The 24792-nt window shown below is 38.4% G+C and overlaps 1 protein-coding gene across 2 annotated transcripts; it reads left to right on the top strand.

Annotated features, from left to right (window-relative positions):
* The first annotated feature begins 6 nt into the window (after positions 1-6).
* Positions 7-13677, top strand: DSEL (dermatan sulfate epimerase-like). Of its 2 annotated transcripts, XM_014535884.1 has the most exons (3): positions 7-114; positions 1129-5678; positions 10353-13677. In XM_014535884.1, the coding sequence occupies exon 2, from the start codon at positions 2031-2033 to the stop codon at positions 5667-5669; it is 3639 nt and encodes a 1212-aa protein (XP_014391370.1). In that variant the 5' UTR covers positions 7-114; positions 1129-2030; the 3' UTR covers positions 5670-5678; positions 10353-13677. The 2 variants fall into 2 exon arrangements, with proteins under 2 accessions (XP_014391370.1, XP_014391369.1); XM_014535883.1 differs by lacking the exon at positions 10353-13677 and having other exon boundaries at positions 1129-5818.
* The last annotated feature ends 11115 nt before the right edge of the window (positions 13678-24792 follow it).

Here is a 24792-nt window from a genome sequence, read left to right as displayed (position 1 = left end):
CCCTGTGCGGAGCCGCACGGCCAGGCCTCCTGCGCACCGCAGTTCTCTCCAACTCCCCGCCTCCGCCGCATCGGGGCCCAGCGCCGCCGGAGGACCTTGTCCGGATCTGCGAAGGTAAGTGGACTTGACCATTCAGGGGTCTTCTGTCCCCAAACCACCGGCAGAGTTCGGGGAGCGGGAAGCGCAGGATGGGGCGGCACGTTCGTAGGAAGCGTATTTAAAAAATGCAACAGGCGGGGCCGAGCAGGAAAACTCCTCGGGTTAACGTTTCCCACGGAGAGGAGACTTGTCCAGGACTGAAACTTGGGTAGGTTCTTCCCATCCGAAGACTCGCAGGGACTCCTTAAGTCTGGGTCCGAGCTCCCTCTGCTGGTTCCTTATGAGGATGGAAAACGAGGCTACAGGTGAGAGGTGGGAGCGGAACTGCCCTTCTCTGCTCCCACACATTGTCATGATTTCTCCTTTGAGGGAAGTGACTGGTCCCTGACAGGGACACCTTCTGATCCCATGAAAGCTAAACCCTCAGACGGAATCTAAAAAGGTCCTTGCAACTTTTGCTTTGCATCGCTGAGTTTTTTGTGCCTGAAACAACAAGAATCATAGCAGGACTCACTGGGTAAACTGCATTTGAATAAAAACATTGTATTTCTTTTACATTTTAAATTAAATCAATTGGGGTGACATTGCTTAATAAAACTATATAGGTTTCAAGTGTACAATTCTATGATACATCATTTGTATATTGGCTGTGTGCCCACCACCCAAAGTCAAATCTCCTTCCCTTAGTCACCATACACTAGAACCCCTCTACCCCTCACTACCCCTCACCCCCTTAAAACATTTTAAATGGCTAAAGCCAGCCACAGTTAAAATAAATACCGTCGGCCAAAGTTATATCTTGTAGCTGCTTGTCATCTGCCACTATTCTTTGTTATCCTAATGCATGCATTTAAAAGTATTATAGTAATAAAAAAGAATCAATTGAATTAACTTAGATTGTATTTAGTAACAGATTTATTGTGATTCCGAAATTTCTGTCCAGTACACGAATTGAGATATCAGTTTATATCCACTCCCAGCATACCTGTAGCCTCAGAGAATTTCTTTGTGTTTTTTTTTTCCTCCCAGAAAGGAATGTCATGAAAAAGGAGCAGAAAAGAGCCTTCATTGTTGGTGAAAGGGGAGTTTTCTTTCCCCGCTGGTGGTTACTTCATGATTGGAAGAGATGTACCTAGGTGGCTGAAGAGATTAGATTTTTCTAGCTGTACAGATGAAGCTGATAAAAGAAGACATGAAAATGCTTCCTCTGGGTCATAATAGGCTGATAAGTAAGAAGGCCTGAAAAAGACAGATTTGAAATGAGGGCAGGAATTTTGAGATTTTTAAAACCAGGTAGGACTTTGGACACTTATTGAGGATGTTTTTCACCCAAAAACGAAGAAGAAAAAATTCTCAAAGCCAGAAGTGTAAAAAGTTGAGAAGAAAAACAACCGAGTCCACCCCAAGGATTTCAGTACTTCGTCACTTTCTTTGGGTAGACACACACACAAGGGCATCACTCACGTTTGGTGATTTTATTTCTGGCGATGGTTTCCTATGCTAGGAATGACTTCATTTGGAGTTTGGAGTGCTTTTTTCTTCCTTTTTCTTTTTCTTTTTAAACAATGTGTGTTTTGACACTTCATGTTAAATTTATGCAAAGGAAGTCAATCCTAAAGTCATAGTATGTTTGAGTCTATATATCACTGTTTGCTCTGTGATATGGAAAAACTAGAGGATTTAACATTCCTTGAAGTTTTATTGGAAGCAAAACTGTGTTAGAGACGCAGATATACAGTGTAAGTTTTCTCTTTTTGGCAATCGTATTTGCTTTGAAGGAGCCAACTATCAGCTGGATTTCACAGCATAAGCGATTTATAGTCTTTGTTTTATCAAGGCCTTAAATGGGTGTTTTATACTGAGCAGATGGGAACCACATTGAGCACTCTGTTTGACATGATTGCCTAAGGAAAGGAACTCCCTGATGGATCATGGCGTTAATGTTTACAGGACATTTCTTATTTTTAGCATTAGTGATGTTTGCTTTCTCAACTTTTGAGGAATCTGTAAGCAATTACTCTGACTGGGCAGTTTTCGCAGATGATATAGATCAGTTTAAGACACAGAAAGTGCAAGATTTCAGATCCAACCAAAAGCTGAAAAAAAGCATGCTTCATCCAAGTTTATATTTCGATGCGGGAGAAATCCAAGCAATGAGACAAAAGTCTCGCACAAGCCATTTGCATCTTTTTAGAGCTATCAGAAGTGCAGTGACAGTCATGCTGTCCAACCCAACATACTACCTACCTCCACCGAAGCATGCTGATTTTGCTGCCAAGTGGAATGAAATTTATGGTAACAATCTGCCTCCTTTAGCACTGTACTGTTTGTTATGCCCAGAAGACAAGGTTGCCTTTGAATTTGTCTTGGAATATATGGACAGGATGGTTGGCTACAAAGACTGGCTAGTTGAGAATGCACCAGGGGATGAGGTCCCAGTTGGCCATTCCTTAACAGGCTTTGCCACTGCCTTTGACTTTTTATATAACTTACTAGATGATCATCGAAGACAAAAATACCTGGAGAAAATATGGGTGATTACCGAGGAAATGTATGAATATTCCAAGGTCCGCTCATGGGGCAAACAACTTCTTCATAACCACCAAGCTACTAACATGATAGCACTGCTCACCGGGGCCTTGGTGACCGGGGTAGAAAGAGAATCTAAAGTAAATTTATGGAAACAAGTTGTAGTAGATATGATGGAAAAGACCATGTTTCTGTTGAATCATATTGTCGATGGTTCTTTGGATGAAGGTGTGGCGTATGGGAGCTACACAGCTAAATCAGTCACACAGTACGTTTTTCTGGCCCAGCGCCATTTTAACATCAACAACTTAGATAATAACTGGTTAAAAATGCACTTTTGGTTCTATTATGCCACCCTTTTACCGGGCTTCCAAAGAACTGTGGGTATAGCAGATTCCAATTATAATTGGTTTTATGGTCCAGAGAGCCAGTTGGTTTTCTTGGATAAGTTCATCTTAAAGAATGGAGCTGGTAATTGGTTAGCTCAGCAAATTAGAAGGCACCGACCTAAAGATGGACCAATGGTCCCCTCCACTGCCCAGAGGTGGAGTACTCTTCACACTGAATACATCTGGTATGATCCCCAGCTCACCCCACAGCCTCCTGCTGAATATGGTACTGCAAAAATGCACACATTCCCTAACTGGGGTGTTGTTACTTATGGGGCTGGGTTGCCAAATACCCAGACCAATACCTTTGTGTCTTTTAAATCTGGGAAACTAGGAGGTCGAGCTGTGTATGACATAGTTCACTTTCAGCCATACTCTTGGATTGACGGATGGAGAAGCTTTAACCCAGGACATGAGCATCCAGATCAGAACTCATTTACTTTTGCTCCCAATGGGCAAGTATTTGTTTCCGAAGCTCTCTATGGACCCAAGTTGAGCCACCTTAACAACGTATTGGTGTTTGCGCCATCACCCACGAGCCAGTGTAATAAGCCCTGGGAAGGTCAACTGGGAGAATGTGCACAGTGGCTCAAGTGGACCAGTGAGGAGGTTGGTGATGCAGCAGGGGAAATCATTACTGCCTCTCAACATGGGGAAATGATATTTGTGAGTGGGGAGGCAGTGTCTGCTTACTCTTCTGCAATGAAGCTGAAAAGCGTGTATCGTGCTTTGCTTCTCCTAAATTCTCAAACTTTGCTGGTTGTCGATCACATTGAGAAGCAAGATGATTCCCCAATAAAATCTGTCAGTGCCTTCTTTCATAACCTGGATATTGATTTTAAGTACATCCCATATAGGTTTATGAACAAGTATAATGGCGCCATGATGGACGTGTGGGATGCACACTACAAAATGTTTTGGTTTGATCACCATGGCAATAGCCCCGTTGCTAGTATACAGGAAGCAGAGCAAGCTGCTGAATTTAAGAAACGGTGGACCCAGTTTGTTAACGTTACGTTTCAGATGGAATCCACAATCACAAGAATTGCCTATGTCTTTCATGGGCCATATGTCAATGTTTCCAGCTGCAGATTTACTGATAATTCCAACTCTGGACTTCAGATTTCTCTCAACGTCAACAATACTGAACATGTTGTCTCCATTGTAACTGACTACTACAACCTGAACACAAGATTCAATTACCTGGGATTTGGTGGCTTTGCCAATGTGGCTGATCAGGGCCAAATCACCCGATTTGGTTTGGGCTCTCAAGCAATAGTAAGGCCCATAAGACAGGATAAAGTTATTTTCCCCTTTGGATTTAAATTTAATATAGCAATTGGGTTGATTTTGTGCATTAGCTTGTTGATTTTAACTTTTCAGTGGCGGTTTTACCTTTCTTTTAGAAAGCTAATGCGATGGATCCTAATACTTGTTGTTGTCTTGTGGTTTATCGAGCTCCTGGATGTGTGGAGCACTTGCACTCAGCCCATCTGTGCAAAATGGGCAAGGACGGAGATGGAGGCCAGCACGAAGTCTGTGTCTTCCCAAGGGCACCACGTTGATCGTCCCGATGTTGTCATTACCTCACTTCCTGGTTCAGGAGCTGAAATTCTCAAACAACTATTTTTCAACAGTAGTGATTTTCTCTACATCAGGGTTCCCACAGCCTACATTGATATCCCTGAGACGGAATTTGAAATTGACTCCTTTGTAGACGCCTGCGAATGGAAGGCATCAGATATCCACAGTGTGCACTTCCGTCTACTCCGAGGCTGGCTGCAGTCTTTAGTCCAAGATACAAAACTGCATTTGCAAAACATCCATCTGCATGAATCCAGTAGGGGTAAACTGGCCCAATATTTTATAGTGAATAAGGACAAGAAAAGAAAATCGAAGAGGAGAGAGTCTTTGTCGGAACAAAGAAGTAGAATGAAAGGCGCCTTTGATAGAGATGCTGAATACATTAGGGCTTTGAGGAGACACCTGGTTTATTTCCCGAGCGCACGGCCTGTGCTCAGTCTAAGCAGTGGGAGCTGGACCTTAAAGCTTCATTTTTTTCAGGAAGTTTTGGGATCTTCGCTGAGGGCATTGTATGTAGTAAGGGACCCTCGGGCGTGGATTTATTCAATGCTGTACAGTAGCAAACCAAGTCTTTACTCTCTGAAGAATATACCAGAGCGCTTAGCTAAACTGTTTAAAGTAGAGGGAGGTAAAGGCAGATGTAGCTTAAATTCGGGCTATGCTCTGGAGTATGAATCATTAAGGAAAGAATTAGCAAAACCCAAGTCCAACGCAGTCTCCCTGTTGTCTCATTTGTGGTTGGCACACACAGCAGCAGCCCTGAGAATAAACGCAGATTTGCTACCTACCAGCTACCAGCTGATCAAGTTTGAAGATATTGTGCATTTCCCCCAGAAAACCACTGAAAGGATTTTTGCCTTCCTTGGCATCCCTTTGTCTCCTGCTAGTTTAAACCAAATATTGTTTGCCACTTCCACGAAACTTTTCAATCTTCCCTATGAAGGGGAAATATCACCAAGTAATACTAATGTTTGGAAACAAAACTTGCCTAGAGATAAAATTAAGCAGATTGAAAACATCTGCTGGACACTGATGGACCGTCTAGGATATCCAAAGTTTATGGACTGAGTGCTGCAGGTCAGCAGAAATTTGCACTAATACTTTCCAACCCAATTTGTGGACATGAATTAGAAGAGTTTGTTTATTCTTGTAGTGTGTGCGTGTGTGTGTGTGTGTGTGTGAGAGAGAGAGAGAGAGAGAGAGAGAGAGAGAGAGAGAGAGAGAGAGAGAGAGAGAGAGAGAGAGAGAGAGAGAGAGAGAGAGAGAGAGAGAGAGAGAGAGAGAGAGAGAGAGAGAGAGAGAGAGAGAGAGAGAGAGAGAGAGAGAGAGAGAGAGAGAGAGAGAGAAGAGAATGTGTGTGTTCAGTTAATTACTTGCACAGAGAGATTGTTTTAAAAATAGACACCATATTTGGTGGAGCACAATTTAATTTTTATGTCACTACTTTCTTGCCTTGGTTTCTGAATTGTTTTCTGCTAAAGTGCTTCCACTACAGAGGTGCAGATGAATTTCTATTGTGGTCAGGAAATACAGGAAGATTTTTAAAGTTTTTGTCTTAACTCTCTTCATCTGCAACTGTGCTGATGTGTCCTGGAACCTCAAAGACTGCTCAAGGCCTTCAATGGCTGTTTTACCCAAGCATCTCTTGCTTTTAAGATGGACTACAGAGGTTCCTTAGCTTTTTATAAAAGGTCTTCTAACATGTTTATCCTGCACTAGAAAATAAATCCTTTACTGTGTATAATGTTTAGTGATATCACTGGGGAAATGGTGGAAACTTCTGTCTGAACTATAGGGTTCCTTCTATAAAATACAGATGGACATACAGAAGGAACATAGTTTTTTGCAGGTCAGAAACTGACCTAAACAGCCTCCTTAACGTTTTCTCCTTTGAAGTAATGGAATCAGTCTTTGCATAATCTGGGTGCCAAGGGCTGGTGGAGTATTTTGGACCTGCTTGCCTGTGTAAAACTCCTTTCTTTGTATTGCCTCCTTGAAGTCACAGCTGCTAGCATCACACCACTCCCATCCTGTCCCTTTTGTCACTGTCATGCAGAATCAGTCGCAGTTACTGATGGCTAAACTCCCTGTATTTTCCAGGATTACCCCCCCTGATGATTAATTTTGCATTAAAGCCTAACACAGACTTAGAATGAAACTTCTTTTTGTGGAATTATCACCGTATGACTCAAAGGAAGCTGAGCCACCACGGGCTGCGTTGTTTTTTTTTTTAGACTAGAAGCAGAGTTGGAAAACTGCCTGACTTGTCTCGCATCCTTTGAATGAGTTTACAGACTGCCAGTGTGGGCAAATGGGAGATGATGTCAGAGGCATCTGTTTCCTTTACCATCTGCATCTTATTAGAAATGTCGTCGTCATCGAATGCGGTTCATTCTCTTTTGGTAGACGCTGAAATCCAAATGCTGTGCCAGTAGAAGCCAGTGGAGTAATTACAATGTACTGGATGAAAACTATTAGGCAGTGTGGAGACTTGATGAAATCTCTGTACAGATTGCAGTCTTCTTCCTGATGTTGCAAACTGTCGTTTCCCCCAAGCTCTCTAACACTTGGGCGTCTGTTATTCTGACCTAGATAAAAGTGGTTCTTTCTCAGTACTTTGTTATTGTGACAAAATGTGCCTGCAGAGTGATAAAGCTGTGGATATGTGCCATTCCAGCTAAACCTCACTTGGCTGTCATTTCCCCCCATATAGTGTGAATGAATGCAGGCCACTCCTACTCTGCTTATATACTCGATTTTCTTCCCGGAGCTCCCATGATTTTTTCTCTACAATGTCAAAATGAATGAAAGTCATATTAACATAGGTTGAGAGGGCAGCTAAAGACCTGAATCTACACTGTTATTGCCAAGGAAGACAATAACCTTCCTATTTGAGGGTTATCAACAAGCATGTAAAATTGCTACACAGATGTTAACAATATTTTCATAATTGGTCAGAGTCTCAGTGTTTGCTTTCAATTCCCAGGATGTGGGATCTCAAATGAGATCCAATAAAAAGGCTTTGGGTTGGCAGTAATATCAGGTCTGATCAAGGTAAGAATTAGACTAGGTAACAAATAAGAAAATGGAAGCTATACCACTGTCTTCCTTTTAAAATTTTATAGAAATGTGCCCATGGGCAGAAGAGAGCCAGGTTCATTCAGTACGTGGAAGAAAGAAGGGGGAAATGAAAAAGAGTAGTTCTGTGAATGAATATGGGAACATGTTATTGATAGCTAATGAAAGTGACATGGTTAATAAAATGAGCTTCACAGTGTATCCTAACTTGCACCTCCTCCTCCCCCAGCAATGTCAAGGTGAATTTTCCTGTCCCTGTACTCACCCCCTCCTGCCCCAAGGGAAAGTTTGCTGAAAGAGAAGACCTATTTGCAGATGCTCCTGTGAGGAATATTCTATGTGGAGAGGCACTGAACATACATGCATATGTTCATGCTTGGGGACCCCTGCCTTGTCATCTCAATACCTAAGGTGACTGACCCTCCCCAAACACCCAGGTCCTACACTCTTAGGATGTTACCTAGGAAAAAATTTGACCAGACCAGATTCTACACTTAATCTTATCATCTTAAAAATAAAGCAGCAATGATCACTATTGTGACGCTTCCAAAAGAAACAAAATATCCTCTGTAAATTCGATCCCTTCATTAACTTCCCCAAACTTCAGCCCAGTTGAGATAAAAGCCTTTATTAAAATAAGAGCATTTAAGTCTTGAAACTTTGAAAGAATGTGTTTTGCTGGCACAAGTAACATAAGTAAATATAGTGATAATAATCTGTTTTTCCAAAGTGGAATAATGTTAATTACTCATTTTGGATGGAATGTGCTCTACCCAGAGTTGAATTTACTGTAATAAAAATTCCAGGAAGGATAGGAAATGGGAGAATCTGTTCAGGAGAAAAAGAAGATAAATCTATGAATGCAGTTTAATTTATATAAACCTGGAGAGGCACAAGTTTTAAGCAGATGACACAAAGATTCATACATATTAGGCCTAGACCCCATATATTGGACATTTGATTGACATTTTTAGAGAGGAATAAGTAGTAAATTCCTAGCAAGAATGGGATGGTTATGTCAAACTCCCAGGCATGGAAGCGGACTGGCCACATCACCCGCAGTGAATATATTCAAGAACTACTCCACACACCCAAGTATGTTTTGTTTCTTCTGTGGACATGCTACCCTCTTTTGGCCACTTGTAATTTATGTCATTTATCAGTAGAGTTTGGGGTGCATTATCATAGATCCCAGACAGTCCTGATATATAAAGAATATCACATTCAATTTTCTATGAGTAAATATTAACAATGATTTAAAAAATTGCTATGTTTGATCATAAACTAGTTCATTGGAACTACATGTATAACAAGACTCCTCTCTTACTAAATAAAAAGCTAAAAGCAAGTTGGCCATGGTTGGGATAATTTGTAATAGCCCTCTTCTTTAGGTCTTGGGTAACTGTTAGGATTCTGTATGGAGCTGAGAAAGCAGACAATGGGAAATGCAGTTGAATATTGACATGTAGTCCTACACTTTCAGCCACTAAACTTGCACCGTTCAGTGGTGGGCAAGCCTTGCCTCTACTCTTCTAATTTAATTCCAAGTTCTGTCTCTGACTTGCACAGTCTTCTGCATACATCTTCCCAACTTACTAAATGGCAAGAACATCCCTATACTATGTATTTGTGCTCTCCATCTGTCCCTCCTGCCACTGGTAAGGTCTTCCAGTATGGTCTCTCTAAAAAGAGGTTCTTGCAGGTTGCTTGAGACATTCTAAGTCAGTGATGCATGAGGTTGGCACAGGGAAGACTTTTTTTTTAAGGGATGTAGCATCTATCATGAATTAATCTCAATATGTGCTACAAATTGAACCATAAGTTTTCATGTATCTCATTACAATCCTCACAAGAACTCTCTATGGTACTTATTTACAGATGAATTTGAAATCCATATTATCTCTATGGGGAATATGCTTTGTGAAATAATGTTGAGTGAATTTACAATTAATTCATTGTTTACCATACTTTTTTGGCTATGTCCAGGTATTGATTAGCATGAGGGAAGAACACAAAAATTGGTTGACTATGACCCTACTCTGTAGGGACTTGGCAATCTCTAGAGACTTCAGAATTTATCAAGGAGAAGAGAGGCAGGCAGGTAGAGATGACCACTGGATGAAAGGCATCAGAAAGTCTTATCTGTCCTGTAGTTGACATGGTTTGTTTCTGAAACTATGGTTATGAGGGAAGAGTAGTTTAAAGAAGGAGTTTTTGGTAAATTTGGGTAGAGATCACCACCTATTCTTATTTAGGTTTTGACTTTATAGTTGGCAATGACACCTGCCATTGATTTCCAAAGAGACATGCAAATAGAACAGAAGCACTGACTCTTGCCCTCTTCCTATTGCCTCTCACTCAACTTCCCCAGCACATTTACTACAAAGAAATTCGGTCCATCACTGATACCAATGTCCTGAAGAGCACATGGTCTGCGGAGTTCATGCTGGTTATTGCTGGTAATGACAGGAAGAATAACTCAATGTATTTCATCTTATTCACTTTAATGCCATACATACCAAAGGATTATCTCAAAAATTAATCTATATACAATAATGCTTTCCTGTTAATTCACATGTCATTCACACATATAATTTGGGTTGGACTAAAAGTACCTTATCCTCTGCTTGGTGCTTTGTACGTTTGGATGCTTTCTGTCTTCCATGGCTGTAGGTGAGGACCCAGGAGCAAATCCCAGAGCCTCCAGCCAGAAACTCAGCCTCCCAATGAAAAGTACACCTCTGCATTGGGACCAAGTGCCACAGACCTGTGAGAGTGCGGCTCATACTCTTGAGAGACAGGGATTCCTTTGCTATGGTTGGGGTTTTTTTGGATATTGCTGTCCACACCCTGCTATGGTTCACTGTATGTGAATTAGAAAACACTATTGTGTTGATCCTGGAGTATGCCAGCTCTGCTGCACCTGTGTATCAAACCGTAGGCATTATGGATATGCAAAATAGGTTCCTCTGTGATATTGATCAGTTTCTGTGGCCAGAGGTGGGACTTAGCATCAGAATTCATATACTCACACATTCTATAATCTGGTGCCAGACATCAAAAATCTGAAAGATATTAAAATGAACACAAGAACACATGTCATCTACTCTGAGAAACTGCACAATTAATTTTGACTTTCCATGATCACATTCTCCTGTTTCCACCAACTACCCCAGAGGTGAATGTTTATCCTGCATTTTCTGTTTACCATTCCCTGGATTGTCTTTATAGCTCCACCACACACGTCTCTCTCCTTATCAACATATTGTAGATTTTTTCATGTTTTGCAACTTTTTGTAAACAGTAACATATTGCATATATTATTGTGCAACTTGCTTTGCTTTGCCCAAAATTTTGTCTAATGCATCTTGATTTTGTAGGTGGCCACTTATTTTCAACATGGTAGTGTTCCATTATATGTATATGCCACTTTTTGAATATTCCATACTTTATCTTTCTTTTATCCTGTTGATGGATTTGGAGAATATTTTTGCAAATTCCAACATTGTATAAAAAATTCTCAAGTATGTTCTATATATAAGAATGTTCTGTCTTTTGTTTGTACCCGGAACCTTCCCACCCACTCCCACCCTAGCCTCCTCCCTAGTATATGTATCCAGGGCTGAAAGCTCACCCTTGGCTATGCTAGACAATGCCAAGGTATTATTTCTCAGATTGTCTGTACCAATTGACACTCCAGCCATCATAGGAAAGTTTCTGTTGTTCCCAGTGTTCTCTTGTACTTGACAGTTTCAGAGTTTTTAATACTTTCCTGTCTGGGTATCACATTTTTGTTTTCATTTGCACTTTCTGACTATTAATGACATATAGCCTATAGGCCCCTGAGCATGAGCACATGCACATGTATAGTCGTCCTTATTGTTTTCCATCTGTAGTTTGTAAATGAAGTCCATGTTCATGTCTTTTATCCATTTTTCGAGTTCATTTTTTCTTATTAATTCATTGAAGTTCATATATTAATAATAGAATTTTTGTTATATGTGCTATGAATAACTTCTTTGCTTCTATTTTCATGATCTTTGTACTATGATTTGTGCAATCTATTTTGCTACACAGGTGTCTTTGATTTGAATGTAAGCAAATATGTCAGTGTTTTCTTTTATTATTTATAGTTTTTTGTCTTATTAAAGAATCTTTTCCAGAGTCTTGGCACTAAAAATACCCTCCTCTATTTTCCTCTAAACCTTTTAATACTTTTATTGGATGTCTATTGCTGTATAACAAAATTACCACAAACTTAATGGCTTAAAACAACACACTGATGATGTCAGAGTTCCTGTGGGTAGGAATCCATGTGTTCAGTCTTTCACAAGGCTGCCATCAGGCTGCTGGCTGGCACTGGGATCTCATCTGACACTCACCTGGAGAAGCATCTGCTTCCCAGCTCCGTGGTTATTGGCAAGATCCAGTTCCTCGTGGGTTCTTGGACTAAAAGCCTTAGTTCTTTTCTAGCTTTTGGCTGAAGACCACCCTTAGTCATGACCACATGGGCTTCTCCATATGACAGTTTACTTCATGAAAGCCAGGATGGGAGCGAATCAGTAGAGAAACTACTAACTACTAACAATGTAGCTCAATTGGAAGTGACACCCAATCAGCGTTGGTTAGAAGCAAGTCACAGGTCCTCACACCCAAGGGATTACATAAGATCACGAATACCAGGTGTAACAATGGGGGTCATTTTAGAGCTTATCTGCCATAGATTTTTGTCTTTTAATATTTCAGGATTTAATCTGCTTTATGTTAATTGTCCTGTTGATTCTGAATTTTTTTTCCTTATGAATAAACCTGTTATCCTAGACTGAAAAGATTGAAACCCCTTTCTTTCCCACTACCTTTCAATGCTATCACTACAACATACCAGGTTGTCTATTTTGTATGAGTCTATTTCTGAGCTCTCTACTTTATTCCACTAGCAAATTTGATAAAGCCACTGACAATACCACACTGTCTTAATTACTATAGTCATTTTGTTAGCCTTGAAATCTGGCAAGGCAAGTCTTTTTATTTTCTTTTTCCTTATTATGTCTTAGATTTTCTTAAGCCTTTGTTCTTACATGTGCATTTTAGACTTAGTTTGCACAGTTTCTCAAAGCTTACAAACAAGGTACATGTTCATTGTAAATGCATTAAATCAACTTTGAGAGAATTGACCTCTTTACATTAATTAATCTCTGTTCATGAGCATGGTATGTCTCTCCTATATAATACTTATTAATCCTTTGATAGATGTCTCTGAGCACTTTATATTGTTATTACAGTAGATGACATTTGTTAATTATATGTTCAATTATATATAGAAAAAGAATTGATTTTTGTGTATTTGTATTATATCAGGGACCTTATTAATTCTTCTTACTAATTTAATAATTGACTTGTAAATTCTTTTGAAATAAATGGTTTTGCAATTGTAATTTATGAGAATTATGGTATTTCCTTCCTCTTACTCGTAACTTTTTAATGTTCTTACTGCATTTGTTAGGACCTCCTGTAAAATACTGAAAGGAATTGGTGATAGTGAGTGTTCTTATACTGTTCCTATGTGAATGCAGTGCTTCTAGATATCACCACTGAGCAATGGATGCGGTGTGTATTTCATAGACTCACCTTATCTGGATGTGGTACTCCTTTCTAGTCCTGCTTTGGTAAATGACTTCTTATCATCAATGTATAATAGGATTTATTCAGTGCTTCTGATGCATTTATTGTGATAGTTGTATGTTTATTTGCCTATATCTGTTAGTGTGAAAATATCTGTATTATATGAAAAAAATATATTTTATTTTGAGATTAAATCAAACTTGGTTGGCTATGATAAAATCAGCCTGAGAGTGATTCATTATATTTGTGTATGTAGCTGGATTGAGTTTGTTAATAATCAATTGAAGATGTTTACATCAACCTTTGTAATTTTCTCATACTGTACTGATCTAATTTTGAAATCAACATTTCTTTCACATAAAATAAGTTGAAGATGTTCTATTTTTCTATTCTGTAGAAGTGTTTGTGTAAAATTGGAGTGATCTAATACTAGAATGTTTGTTACAACTCATTTTTAAACCAGCTGACTGTTGTGTTTTCTATGTGTGAACATTTTGACTATGTGTACAATTTGATGGTGATAGGCTTATTTTGTTTAGCTCGCCTATTTAATTTGAAGCCTATTTTTGGCAAGTTATGTTTTTAAAGAATTTGTTCTTCTTTTTAAATTTTCCACATTTATTGACCTAAATTTTCTCAAAAGGCATTCTGCTGCCCCTCTTATTTCCCATCTTCCCACCCCCTGGTTCATCGCTGCTTTGTTCAGCTGTGTCCATATGGGTGTGAAAGAAATGGGAAGCTGGATTGACCAGATGGTTGTTGTTTGATTATGAGATGACAGAAGAAAAGAGTGTGAGGAGAGTTGTTTGCAGGTACTCAGTACAGAGAGAAAAGAGGCTCATGAGAAACCCAGGAGACACTGTTGTAAAGGATTTAGATTCTAGTGGCACCAAAGACTGTTGGAGTGGACATCCTCCCTGGCAAGAATATGGGAAGGAAGCAATGCTCAAAGAATATGACCCATGGATTTGAGATCATTGAGGCATTGAAATTATTGCTAATAAATCTAGGGCAGCAACTCTAAAACTCTTTTGGGAACACTTTGTACTCCTAAAAATTATTGAGTGCTCACAAACCTTTTTGCTTTATATGCATGAAGCCAATATTTAATATATTCTACCTCAGAACTGAGGATTTTTAAATATTCATTTATAGGTTTGTTTTTAAAATGACACCAATAAAGCCATGATAGCATGATATGCCATAGCATTATTATCTGTTAAAAATGACTGTATTTTTCAAAAGCAAAACAGTTGTGAAAGAGTGTCACCGTTTTACATTTTTACAAATGATCTTAAATGTTTGGCAGTTAGACTACACCTGGACTTTCATACCTGCTTCTGGATCACATACGGTGCTTAGCTTCTGGAAAATCTGAGAATTGGGGGGTGGCGGAAGTGGGGGAGAGTTAAAATAAAATTTTTTTGCAATACTATGAAAATAGTTTCACACACCCTGTGAAAGTGTCTCAGCCCCGCCCCCCCGCCCCCCACATGAATGGAGCATAGATTGAGGGTCACTGGCTAGCACCTGATATAGGAAGTGAGTCAATAAAGACATCTGGTTATTGGAAGGATCACCCATGTGTGATGTGATCAAAAGATATATCTAGTATAATTGTGAGGTTAAAAGAGCATTGAAAATAATTATTTAAACTATATATTAATTCTGGAATTGTTGCAAGCAAACTAGGACATTGGATGGATATTGAGGTTACAAATGATAATGGCAGAAGTGGAGAAAAACAGTGAACCAGGAGATGAAACCCCTAAGAATAAGTGAAGTGGAGAAGGACTACACACAGGTGGATGATGAAGGAACGGCATAGTCTAGTGGCCAGTGTCAGTGCTGGTTACTTTTTGTGAGTGGAAATGACAATTATCTAGAAACTGAAAAAGAAGCCAAAGGACACCTACTCCACCTTGAAAACCAATTCAAAGTACAAATGCTACTACTTTCCTTTTCTTTCATACCTTAAACTCCAAATTATTTCTCCCTAAAGTCTGTCCTACCTCTACTAATAAATGGGAGGGAGGGGGGAACAAAGAAATACAGGAAAGAAAATAAGAAGTCTAAAATTCCCTGGGACTAAATCAAAAGCTTTTAGGACAACTTCCAAACATAAACTGAAGAAAGAGCGATAATCTGATGTGGTCAAAATGTGCTTCTCACTGGTATAAAGTGTCACTATAGATGACTAGTCCTGCCCAACTCAACAAATGACACTTGTCTACAGGGGCTAGAATCCCATGCTTATACTATTTCTGTGCAGGTCACATTGGTGACCCATACACAAAGAGCCAGTTCATTTTAGGCCATCCTTTTTTCCCCCTTTAATTTTATTCTCAAAAGCACAACCTAATAGACCATTGTTATTATGTCTAGAAAAGTGATCTATATTAGGTACATATTAAGCACAAACCACCCATCCCCACCCCCTGAAAAACCTATTAGTTACTTCTGCTGAACCTGAATTAGCAGCCTGAAACTCCCTCTCAAGGCAATTTTATTTCAGGTATTTTCTCATCCTTTTTTTTTTTATAAGATATATTTTTATTGATTTCAGAGAAGAAGGGAAGGGAAAGGGAGATAGAAACATCAATGATGAGAGAGAATCATTGGGCTGTCTCCATTGATAGGCTGTCTCCTGCAGGCCCCCCACTGGGGATTGAGCCCACAACTCGGGCATGTGCCCTGACCGGGGTCGAACCTGGGACCCTTCAGTCCGCAGGCCGACGCTCTATCCACTGAGCCAAACCGGCCAGGGCCTCATCCTGTTTGCACACATATTGCTTGCAGGGTCATGCTGAATCAACTTTCAAGGCCTCTCTACTTTCAAATGTTGAAGAAGAGGGAGGGGTTATGCATCACTTAACTTTCACAAATGTCCTGGGCTCACTGTGTCCAGCATATTAGTATATCTTAAGCCAATAGGCACCCACTTATGTTAGCCTTAAGTTATGTTAACATTGTTTCTTTTGTTTCTTTTTTGTTGTTGTTTGTTTGTTTGTCTACACATTAGGGAGTAGAAAGTAGCTTCTGTATAAAGAACAATTCAAAAGTCAAAAAATACAATTGATCAAAAAATATAAACACTATCAATCTCATTATTAATCATATAAATTCAAACGAACAGAAAATCAGTATTGTATCTTAGTTTACAAACCAACAAAAAAGAAAACATATTGGTAAATATAGCAAAAAGTAAATAAATGGCTATAGCTTTGGTAATATAAGTGTACTCTATTCTTTATTAAAAGCAATTTGGATATTTAACAAATATTTTTAAAATCCTGTTTTTCACCATCAAAGATTTCCTTTGGCCCAGAATTTCTATTTCAAACATCTTACGCACTAGGAAAACAAAAAAGAAAAAATGTAGAAAGATGTACATGTAAGTATGTTCATTATGGCATGAATTATAATATCAAGACAGAAAACTTCTAGCCCAGCTGGCATGGCTCAGTGGTTGAGTGTCGACCTATGAACCAGGAGGTCAGGGTTCGATTCCCTATTCCCGGTCAGGGCACATGCCTAGGTTGCAGGCTTGATCTATTCAATTAATCTAAAACATAAATTTTAGAGGAAGTTATTTAGAGGTTTGATAATTAGACTTATTTTGAGTGTTTTCTCTTTATAAATTATAGAGGTAGGAACACATTTAATTTCTTTCTCCCTTCTTTCAATGACCACTTATGAAATGACAATTATGGCTAAAGTGAACAAGTAATAAGGAAAGTGATCCAGATTATTCCAGGAAACATCTAGAAAATTAAAATGGCCAGAAAACAACCCAATCTAATCCTCTTAGCCCATCCAATGGTCAAAAGTAAGCAAAGTAAGCACCAGCACCAAATTAGACAATGAGCTGGTTGTGGTTATTGTCTAAGACACATGTGCTGTAAAGAAAAGAGGACGTAGTATATCAGAATTACAGTTTTCAACCACTGTCCCTCTGGACTTACTATTCCACATTCTGTTCTTAGGATAGGGTTCTCCTACTGTCCTCGCTTCCCATGTAGAATGGATAGCAATGAGAATGAATGATGGCAGTGAATTCTCCTCAGGGGTAGCTTGTTTACTTCTGAGTGCACTATGTGAGCTGCTTTTAAGAGGGGTCCATTGCAACAGACCCATACATGGCTAGGCCAAAGGGCTTTTAGGCTCTTAGATATTTTTTATCCTTTTCTTATTAGTCACTATTTGACCATAGGATGTTTAGAAGTGTGTGTTAAGTTTTCAAATATTTAGAATTTTCCTCTCTAGCCTCTTATTGAATTTATTATTTAATTTCATTGTGGTTGGAGAGGATTCACTAGGGACTCGTTTATGCCTAAAATATGATCTATCTTGATAAATGTACTCTGTGAATTTGGAAAGACTTAATATGTTAATACTGTTAGGTGAAATTGTCAATTAGGTAAAGTTAGCTCATAATATGTATATTATTACTAATTTCTCTTCAGTCTAGAGGACTTGCTTAAAATTTCTTGTAGTACAGATGTACTGACAAAGCATTCTCTCTCTCTCTCTCACTCTGTCATTGGATAATATTTTTATTTTGCTTTAATTTTACTGGATATAAAAATCTAGGTTGAAAATATTCTTGGCTTTTGAAATGTTATTATAATATCATCTGGATTCTATTGTTTTTGATGAAAAGTCATCAGGTATTCATATCATTGCTGACATTTACTTTTAAAGTGTTGGTGATTTGTTTTGTTTTTAAATCTCTACTTTGGAGATGTTCTTTTTAAGCTTAATTGTCAACAGTTTGGTTGTGATGTGTCTACAGGTTGTTTTCTTTGTATTTTTTCTGCTTAAGATTGATGAAGTTCTTAAGTCTGTAAATGGATGCTTTTTACCAAATTGAGGAAAATTTTGTCCATTAATTCTTCAAATGTAAGTTTCCTCCTATTCTCCCAGAATTAAGTTTACAGGGATGTTTATTTACCCTTGTGTTTTAGAAGGCTGACTTGATGTAACCCAAACTTCAAACTGCTTTCCTGTTGTCATCAGCAGATGAAATGTGTCTTTCCTTCTTTTCGGTGCCTGGAGTCTGCTGCACGCTATCCTACTTCCTGGAGCTGCCAGAAATTTGACCAGACTTTATCTGCAGAATTCCATCCTGCTTTTCTATGGTTTCCTTTTCTGTGGTTTTCCCTGCTCTGATTTTCTAACATTAGTGTGGCCATGATGGTGTTCTTGTTCTTCAAGGAGTAAAAGTGTGTGTGTTTATAGCTAAGTTTTAGACACTGACTAAGACCAACTTGCTTAGAGGCACATCAGAAATTCCAAGATAAAATAATATTTACCTTCTTAATCTGGGCGATGAAAACATGTACGTACACTTATTCATTTGTATTTTTTAGTGAAGTATGTTCTTTTCAGTTAGTATACCTTAAGGTGGCTTTATCTGGTTAGAAGTTTTCAATTTAGACAATAGTAAATAATGAGCAGTATTCAAGGAGAAAGAAACAATTTCAGAGTTGGAATGAATCTTTATGATCACCTAGTATGGCTCTGCAGAAAATAATACCTCGGTAATGTTCAAAACAAGACAACAGGCCCAAAATAGTCACTTGTGCTAAACCCCATATTACCAAACTGAATCTTAATTACTGTTTCTGCTCGCCCAGAAACGGAATTAGAAACAGTCAATCAGGAATCACCTGATCAGCAATAGTTAGGTCGTCTGCCTTATAGACCCCTGCCTTCCCTCAAGGAAAGTGACCTCGCAATAACCAACCTGCTTTTTACTTTTGCTGAGTATAACTTCCTTGTCCTGTTCTCTTCTGCTATAAAAGCCTTTTATTTTGTATAGCATCCCAGAGCTTCCTTCTATCTGCTAGATTGAATGCTGCCCAATTCATATCGATTTTTTGCTCAAGTAAACTCAAAATCCTTAATATCTCTCAGTTTATCTTCTAACAGTAACATAAGTGATCATCCCTACTGGTACATTATGAATGATAAATTCAGTATGTGAAAATGTCCTGAAAGTTACCCCGATGCTTACTATTAAACCAAAACACATGAATATCCTAAATGGCCTTGAATATAAATTTTATTTTATCTGTTTCAAAATATCTCTTGAACGTGCTAGCTTATTACTGAAAAATGATAGGTATTCATTGTGAATTGGAAGGTTACAAATCTACAATTTATCATTAAACTTGGACCAAAGTGTTGGTTTGTCTGTCAAAATATATGTTCTATCCCCACGATAAACTGAATTTAAAATGTTTATCATCATTTCTCAAGTTTCCTGAGACTCTTGCTAGCAGTATCTTGCTAGCAGTGCCCTCTGGATATTATTCACCAGATTTCCACTTGACTGCGCTTCTGTGATACTTCAATAACCTTGAAATAAAACTCATATCCCAGGATACACTCCTTACTAGCTTCTTCCAGAGAAAACCTGCAGATAAAAGAAACAAAATCTTCCAAACACTTTGGAAGGTTTTTGATATGCTAATGATAACTATTCACAGCCTAGGGACCATGGGCATGGAGATGTGACCTATTCAAACAGACTCCTGTCAGAGAAACATCCTTGAAAGTACTGTCTCACTTTCAGTGCAGGAAGGGACACAATGCAGAAGAGGATGAATCCTAGGTCTCATCACTGACTTTGCCACTTTTTTTTCCTATTTCTTTTTAAATCATTCATGTTCATTTAAAAGTCACTCCAAAATCAAATAATTGAAAATTTATGCATCTCTTCCAGAGCACAGATTATTATTGACCAAATATTTTGCCCAAATATTTCCATAAAAATTAACCTAAGCTCCTTGCTATTGGTGCTTATGGAATCACTTATAGTCAATGAAATATTATTTTATAAGACTTTGTAGTATGTAACTCACTCTTCAGCTATGAATATGAGGCTGTGATAACCAGATTGAAATTTGCAACTTGCAGCAAAAGCATTCATGTGTTTTCTTAATTGAATGAAAGTGGTTTTGTACTAAAAGTTGATGAGAGAATATGGTGGCCTTTGGTGGCAGCTGTGACACCAGAACCAGGTGTCCTGGCTCTGGCTCCTGCTCTAGTTTAGCCAGAAGAGCTGCCACCAGCCTTGGACTTGAGCACCTTCTCATGTTGGGCAATTTTAGCCCACAAGGCAGCAAGCCACTTTGCATAAAAAGCCCGCCACCCAGATTTGTGTCTTGAGCCTCAACTACAGGGCATCACAAATCAATCCTCAAAAACAGTCCCTGAGTTCCGTCTCTCTTGCAGGAAGAACAAGTAGCAACAATCCATAGACAGGACACTATTATGAAAATCCCAGAATGCAGGGTGAGCTTTGAAAACCCCCTTCTCCATCAGTTCCGGAAACTTTGGAGGACAGCACAAGAAAGGAAAGAGGAGTAGGTACACTCTGACTGCATTACTGGTCCCTACGCCTGGCACATTGCCACACCCAGAGGACCCCTGGGCCTATGGATTCTCCAGTGGAAAACCCAAAGTGGATTTCTAGTTTTCCCAGCATTGTGGGATGCTTCCTAGGAAGCCAAGTTGGGTTTTGCCTCCTGGGGATCACTGGAAGAATCTGTGAGGCTTGACAAGTGGGGACTAGATAGACGAACACAGCAATCAGTGCTCTGGTCTGGGCCGACTGCATTCCTGCTCACAGCCAGTGGCTCTGCCCATCTGCTGGTCCAAACAGACAGCTAGAAATCAATAGCAGGAGGAAAAGGAAAATTCACAAACAGGGGGAAATGAAAGAACACACTGCTGAAATAACAATTGATGAAAGAAAAAAACAAAAGGGATATAACACTAACTATCTTGATACACATGAAAATGGAACACATAAACATTTAAAACCTCATGGGATGCACCAAAAGCAGTTCTAAAAGGAAAGCTTATAGCTAAATGACAACATTCATAAAAAAGAAGGATCTCAAATAAACAACCTAACGTTACATCTCAAAGAACTAGGAAAAGGGAAATAAATTAAGCCCAAACTTTCGGGAGGAAGTAAAAATAAAGATTAGTGCAAAAATAATAACATAGAAAATGGAAAAACAACAGAAAATATTGACAAGACTTAAAGTTCATTCTTTGAAAAGAGAAACAAAATCTATGAACCTTTGGCTAGACTTACCAAGAAAAAACAGATTCCAATGAATAAAAGCAGAAATGAAAGAGGAGAAATTATAATTGATACCATAGAAATGCAAAACATTGTAAGAGATTACTAGGAACAGTTATACACCTACAGATTGGACAATCTACAAGAAATAGATATATTTGTAAAAACATACAACCTCCTAAGACTGAATCATGCAGAAATATAACATCTGAACAGACCAATAATGAGTAAGAGGATTGAATCAGTAATCAACAACCTCCCAAAGAAAAGCCCAGAACCAGATGGTTTCACTGGGGAATTCTAATAAACATTTAAAGAAAAATTAACACTAATCCTTCTCAAACTCTTCCAAAAAAGCAGAAGATGAGGGAACACTCCCAAACTCATTTTATGAGACCAGCATTACCCTGATACCCATTTTAACCTCCTATTTTGCAAAAAAAGAGTGTTGCTCTGTGTTATAATTTTTGGGAACCTCATCCTGCTAGTGACAATGTGCATATATGTTCAATTCAAATCTACTCATTTGTTCAAAGCAGGGGTGGGGAACATCCGGCCTGCGGGCTGTATAAGGCCTGAGAAATCATTTGGTCTGGCCCTGCCAAGGCATTAGTAGTGAATTAATTAAATATCTGACCAAATATAGCAGGCTAATTTGCAAGTTGATAATTTTTTATGGCCCTCGAATGATGTTATAAATATCCAAATGGCCCTTGGCAGGAAAAAAAGTTCCCCACCCCTGCTTTAAAGGAACAGGTTTCTTCTTTTCTGAAACTATATCACTGAGTTTTAAAAAGTACCAGACTTCTGTTGATTTCTACACATTTTTATCTGGGTTTCTACACATCAGACCCAATGGTCAAAAACATTTTTTTCCTCTTGGTTTTGTTTCTAGTGCTTTAGTTATTACTCCCAGGTGATGCTATCTACAAATCTTAAAGCATAATCTTTATTTGTCTTCCTCCTGGTTATTATGTGTTTTTTTTATAAGAAATATGTTTTTATTGATATTTTTAGAGAGAGAGGAAGGGAGAGGGATAGAGAGGTAGAAACATCAATGAGAGAGTAACATCAATTGGCTGCCTATTGCACCCCTCTACTGGGGATTGAGCTTGAAACTCAGGCATGTGCCCTGATCAGGAATCAAACTGTGACCTCTTTGTTCCTGGGTCAACCACTGAGCAACACTGGCCAGGTGGTGATTAAGTTTTTAATAGGGCTAAGAGCCAGCACACTGTAAGACTTCAGCAAAGACTATTCCACGTTGCAGTTTGATATTGGTTAACATTCTTTAGGCCTTTAGCTACAAGACAACTTGATTTTTATGTGAAAAACTTCATCTTCCCTTGGCTACTTTCCCTTTTCTTTAATATGGGGTGGATTTTGTGGCAGTATTTCTCAAACCATCTTTGGAAAGGGGTAGTTTTGCTTTTTAATTTCCAATTGTCAGTGATATATGCTTTTGTACAATACAATAAAATAAAAATGTAAATAATAAAATTACCAGAAAAATGAACTATAAGAGAAAAATGAAAATGGAACAATCTTATTATTAAACTCCATAGACAATACAATCACATTTCAATAATCAGATAAAACATACAATAGGAAAAAAGTATTGCAAAAACTATTTACATTATTCACTGACATTGTACATAGGGGTAATTAGTATAGAAAATATTGTTACAGTTGTAGCTTTTTAGTTGTTCAACTTTAATCAAAGTTTATGAGTGAAATGTTAATCCCCATACTAACTCCTACATGCTCATTTTGAATCAATTCCATGTATATCAATAAGGTTTTTTAATGTGATGGATGAACTTGGGTTTTGCTTGTTGATTTATCAAATTTAGATTGGACACATGACAATGCCACTCATAGAGGTTAATGTCCACCTTGACCTCAGTGTTTTGATTTCATTACACTCACAGTCGAGTCTCAGAGAGGTATGCTGACTAGACTGAAATAAAAGAATTTAAAGTAAATTCAGTAACCTTACAGAATGCACATTTATCTAACATAAACTGAGAGCTTTTGTGTTTTTAAAATGTATCTTCAGTCCTTCATCAGTAGTGAGTTCCAACCATTAACTTTGTAAATCTATTTATATTTAAGTTATACTTTAATAAAATAAATTTATTTTATGTGTGTGTTTTTCTGGTATTGATATTTGATGGGAAACTAAAATTCACACTATTGCATTAAAATTGTATTTGGTGATAATTTTTCACAAATATGCAAAATCAAGATTCATTTATGTGAGAGTGTGTGCACGTGTGTGTGTGTGTGTGTGTGTGTGTGTGTGTGTGTGTGATTCCAGGTATAAAGGTACTAAGATGATTTTAAAAATTCAAACATTTGGTACAGGGCAAACTGTATTTGGTGCCCTGATCAGTTGGCAATGCTTTATTGGGATAATCAAAAGAAAAATTAGAATCTCTTATTATATTACCAGATTTGAAAATGTGACTATCTGCTAGGAAATATGCCAGTATTTTCTGTGCAGACATTTAGGTTGACTCTCACCCAAACCTCATTAATTCCCTCAGTCTGTCTCCGCAGGTCAGAGAGATAATCTCCAGGGTGCTGGCTGTCACAGTGCTGAGTCACTAATGTATTTTGACTTCATGTTAGAAGAAACTGCTTCACATCTGGTATTAAAGAGTGTTCATGTTTCTTGCTTCTTTTGGCAGTTCTTGGAGGAGTTTGTAAATCGTAATGCTTATTTAAACATTTTTTTAAAGATGTGCCCAAATTGCTTTTGGTTTCATGTAGTTTACACATAAAATCATCTCATGGAAAAACCCAGAACATACCTGAGTTATACAAATTGCCCATCTATAAATTGTTGCCACTTGAATATAAAGCTTTTAACATGTGATGAACTGTGAGGCTTATAATTGTGAAAATCTTAATAAAATCCTGCCTAAAATGATAGAAAAGTTCTGGCCAATATTCAGTAATCAATCAAGCAAAATGAGGTATTCCCTTTTCTGTGCTTTCAAAGAATTTCCACTGTATATATGGAGAGAGAGAGAAAGAGAGAGAGGAGAGTGAGAATGTACATTTACACATATATGGTTCTTACTGCTGCTGTAACAAATGTCCATAAACTTGGTGGCTTCAAACAAAACAAATGTATTTTCTTTTAATTAGGGGGCAGAAGTCTGAAATGGGTCTCACTGGGCTAAGATATAGGTGTTGGGTAGATCTGCATTTCTTCCTGGAGTCCCAAGGAGAGAATTTTGTTTCCTTGCATTTTCAAGCTTCTCTAGAGGCACCCATGTTCTTTGGCTCACATCCCCATTTTTTATCCTCAAAGCTGAGCCATGTCCCTCTCACACTGCAATCTCTCCAAGTCTCCTTCCTTGACCAACCCCTTCCACTTTT

The sequence above is a fragment of the Myotis brandtii genome, unplaced genomic scaffold (assembly GCF_000412655.1).
Source record: "Myotis brandtii unplaced genomic scaffold, ASM41265v1 scaffold154, whole genome shotgun sequence".
NCBI lineage: Eukaryota > Metazoa > Chordata > Mammalia > Chiroptera > Vespertilionidae > Myotis > Myotis brandtii.
Note: the sequence above shows the minus strand (reverse complement) of the source record. Positions and strands in the feature narration are given on the sequence as shown.

Coding starts and splice junctions, on each gene's coding strand:
- DSEL (XM_014535884.1), top strand. CDS start 2,031: ATGGCGTTAATGTTTACAGGACATTTCTTATTTTTAGCATTAGTGATG.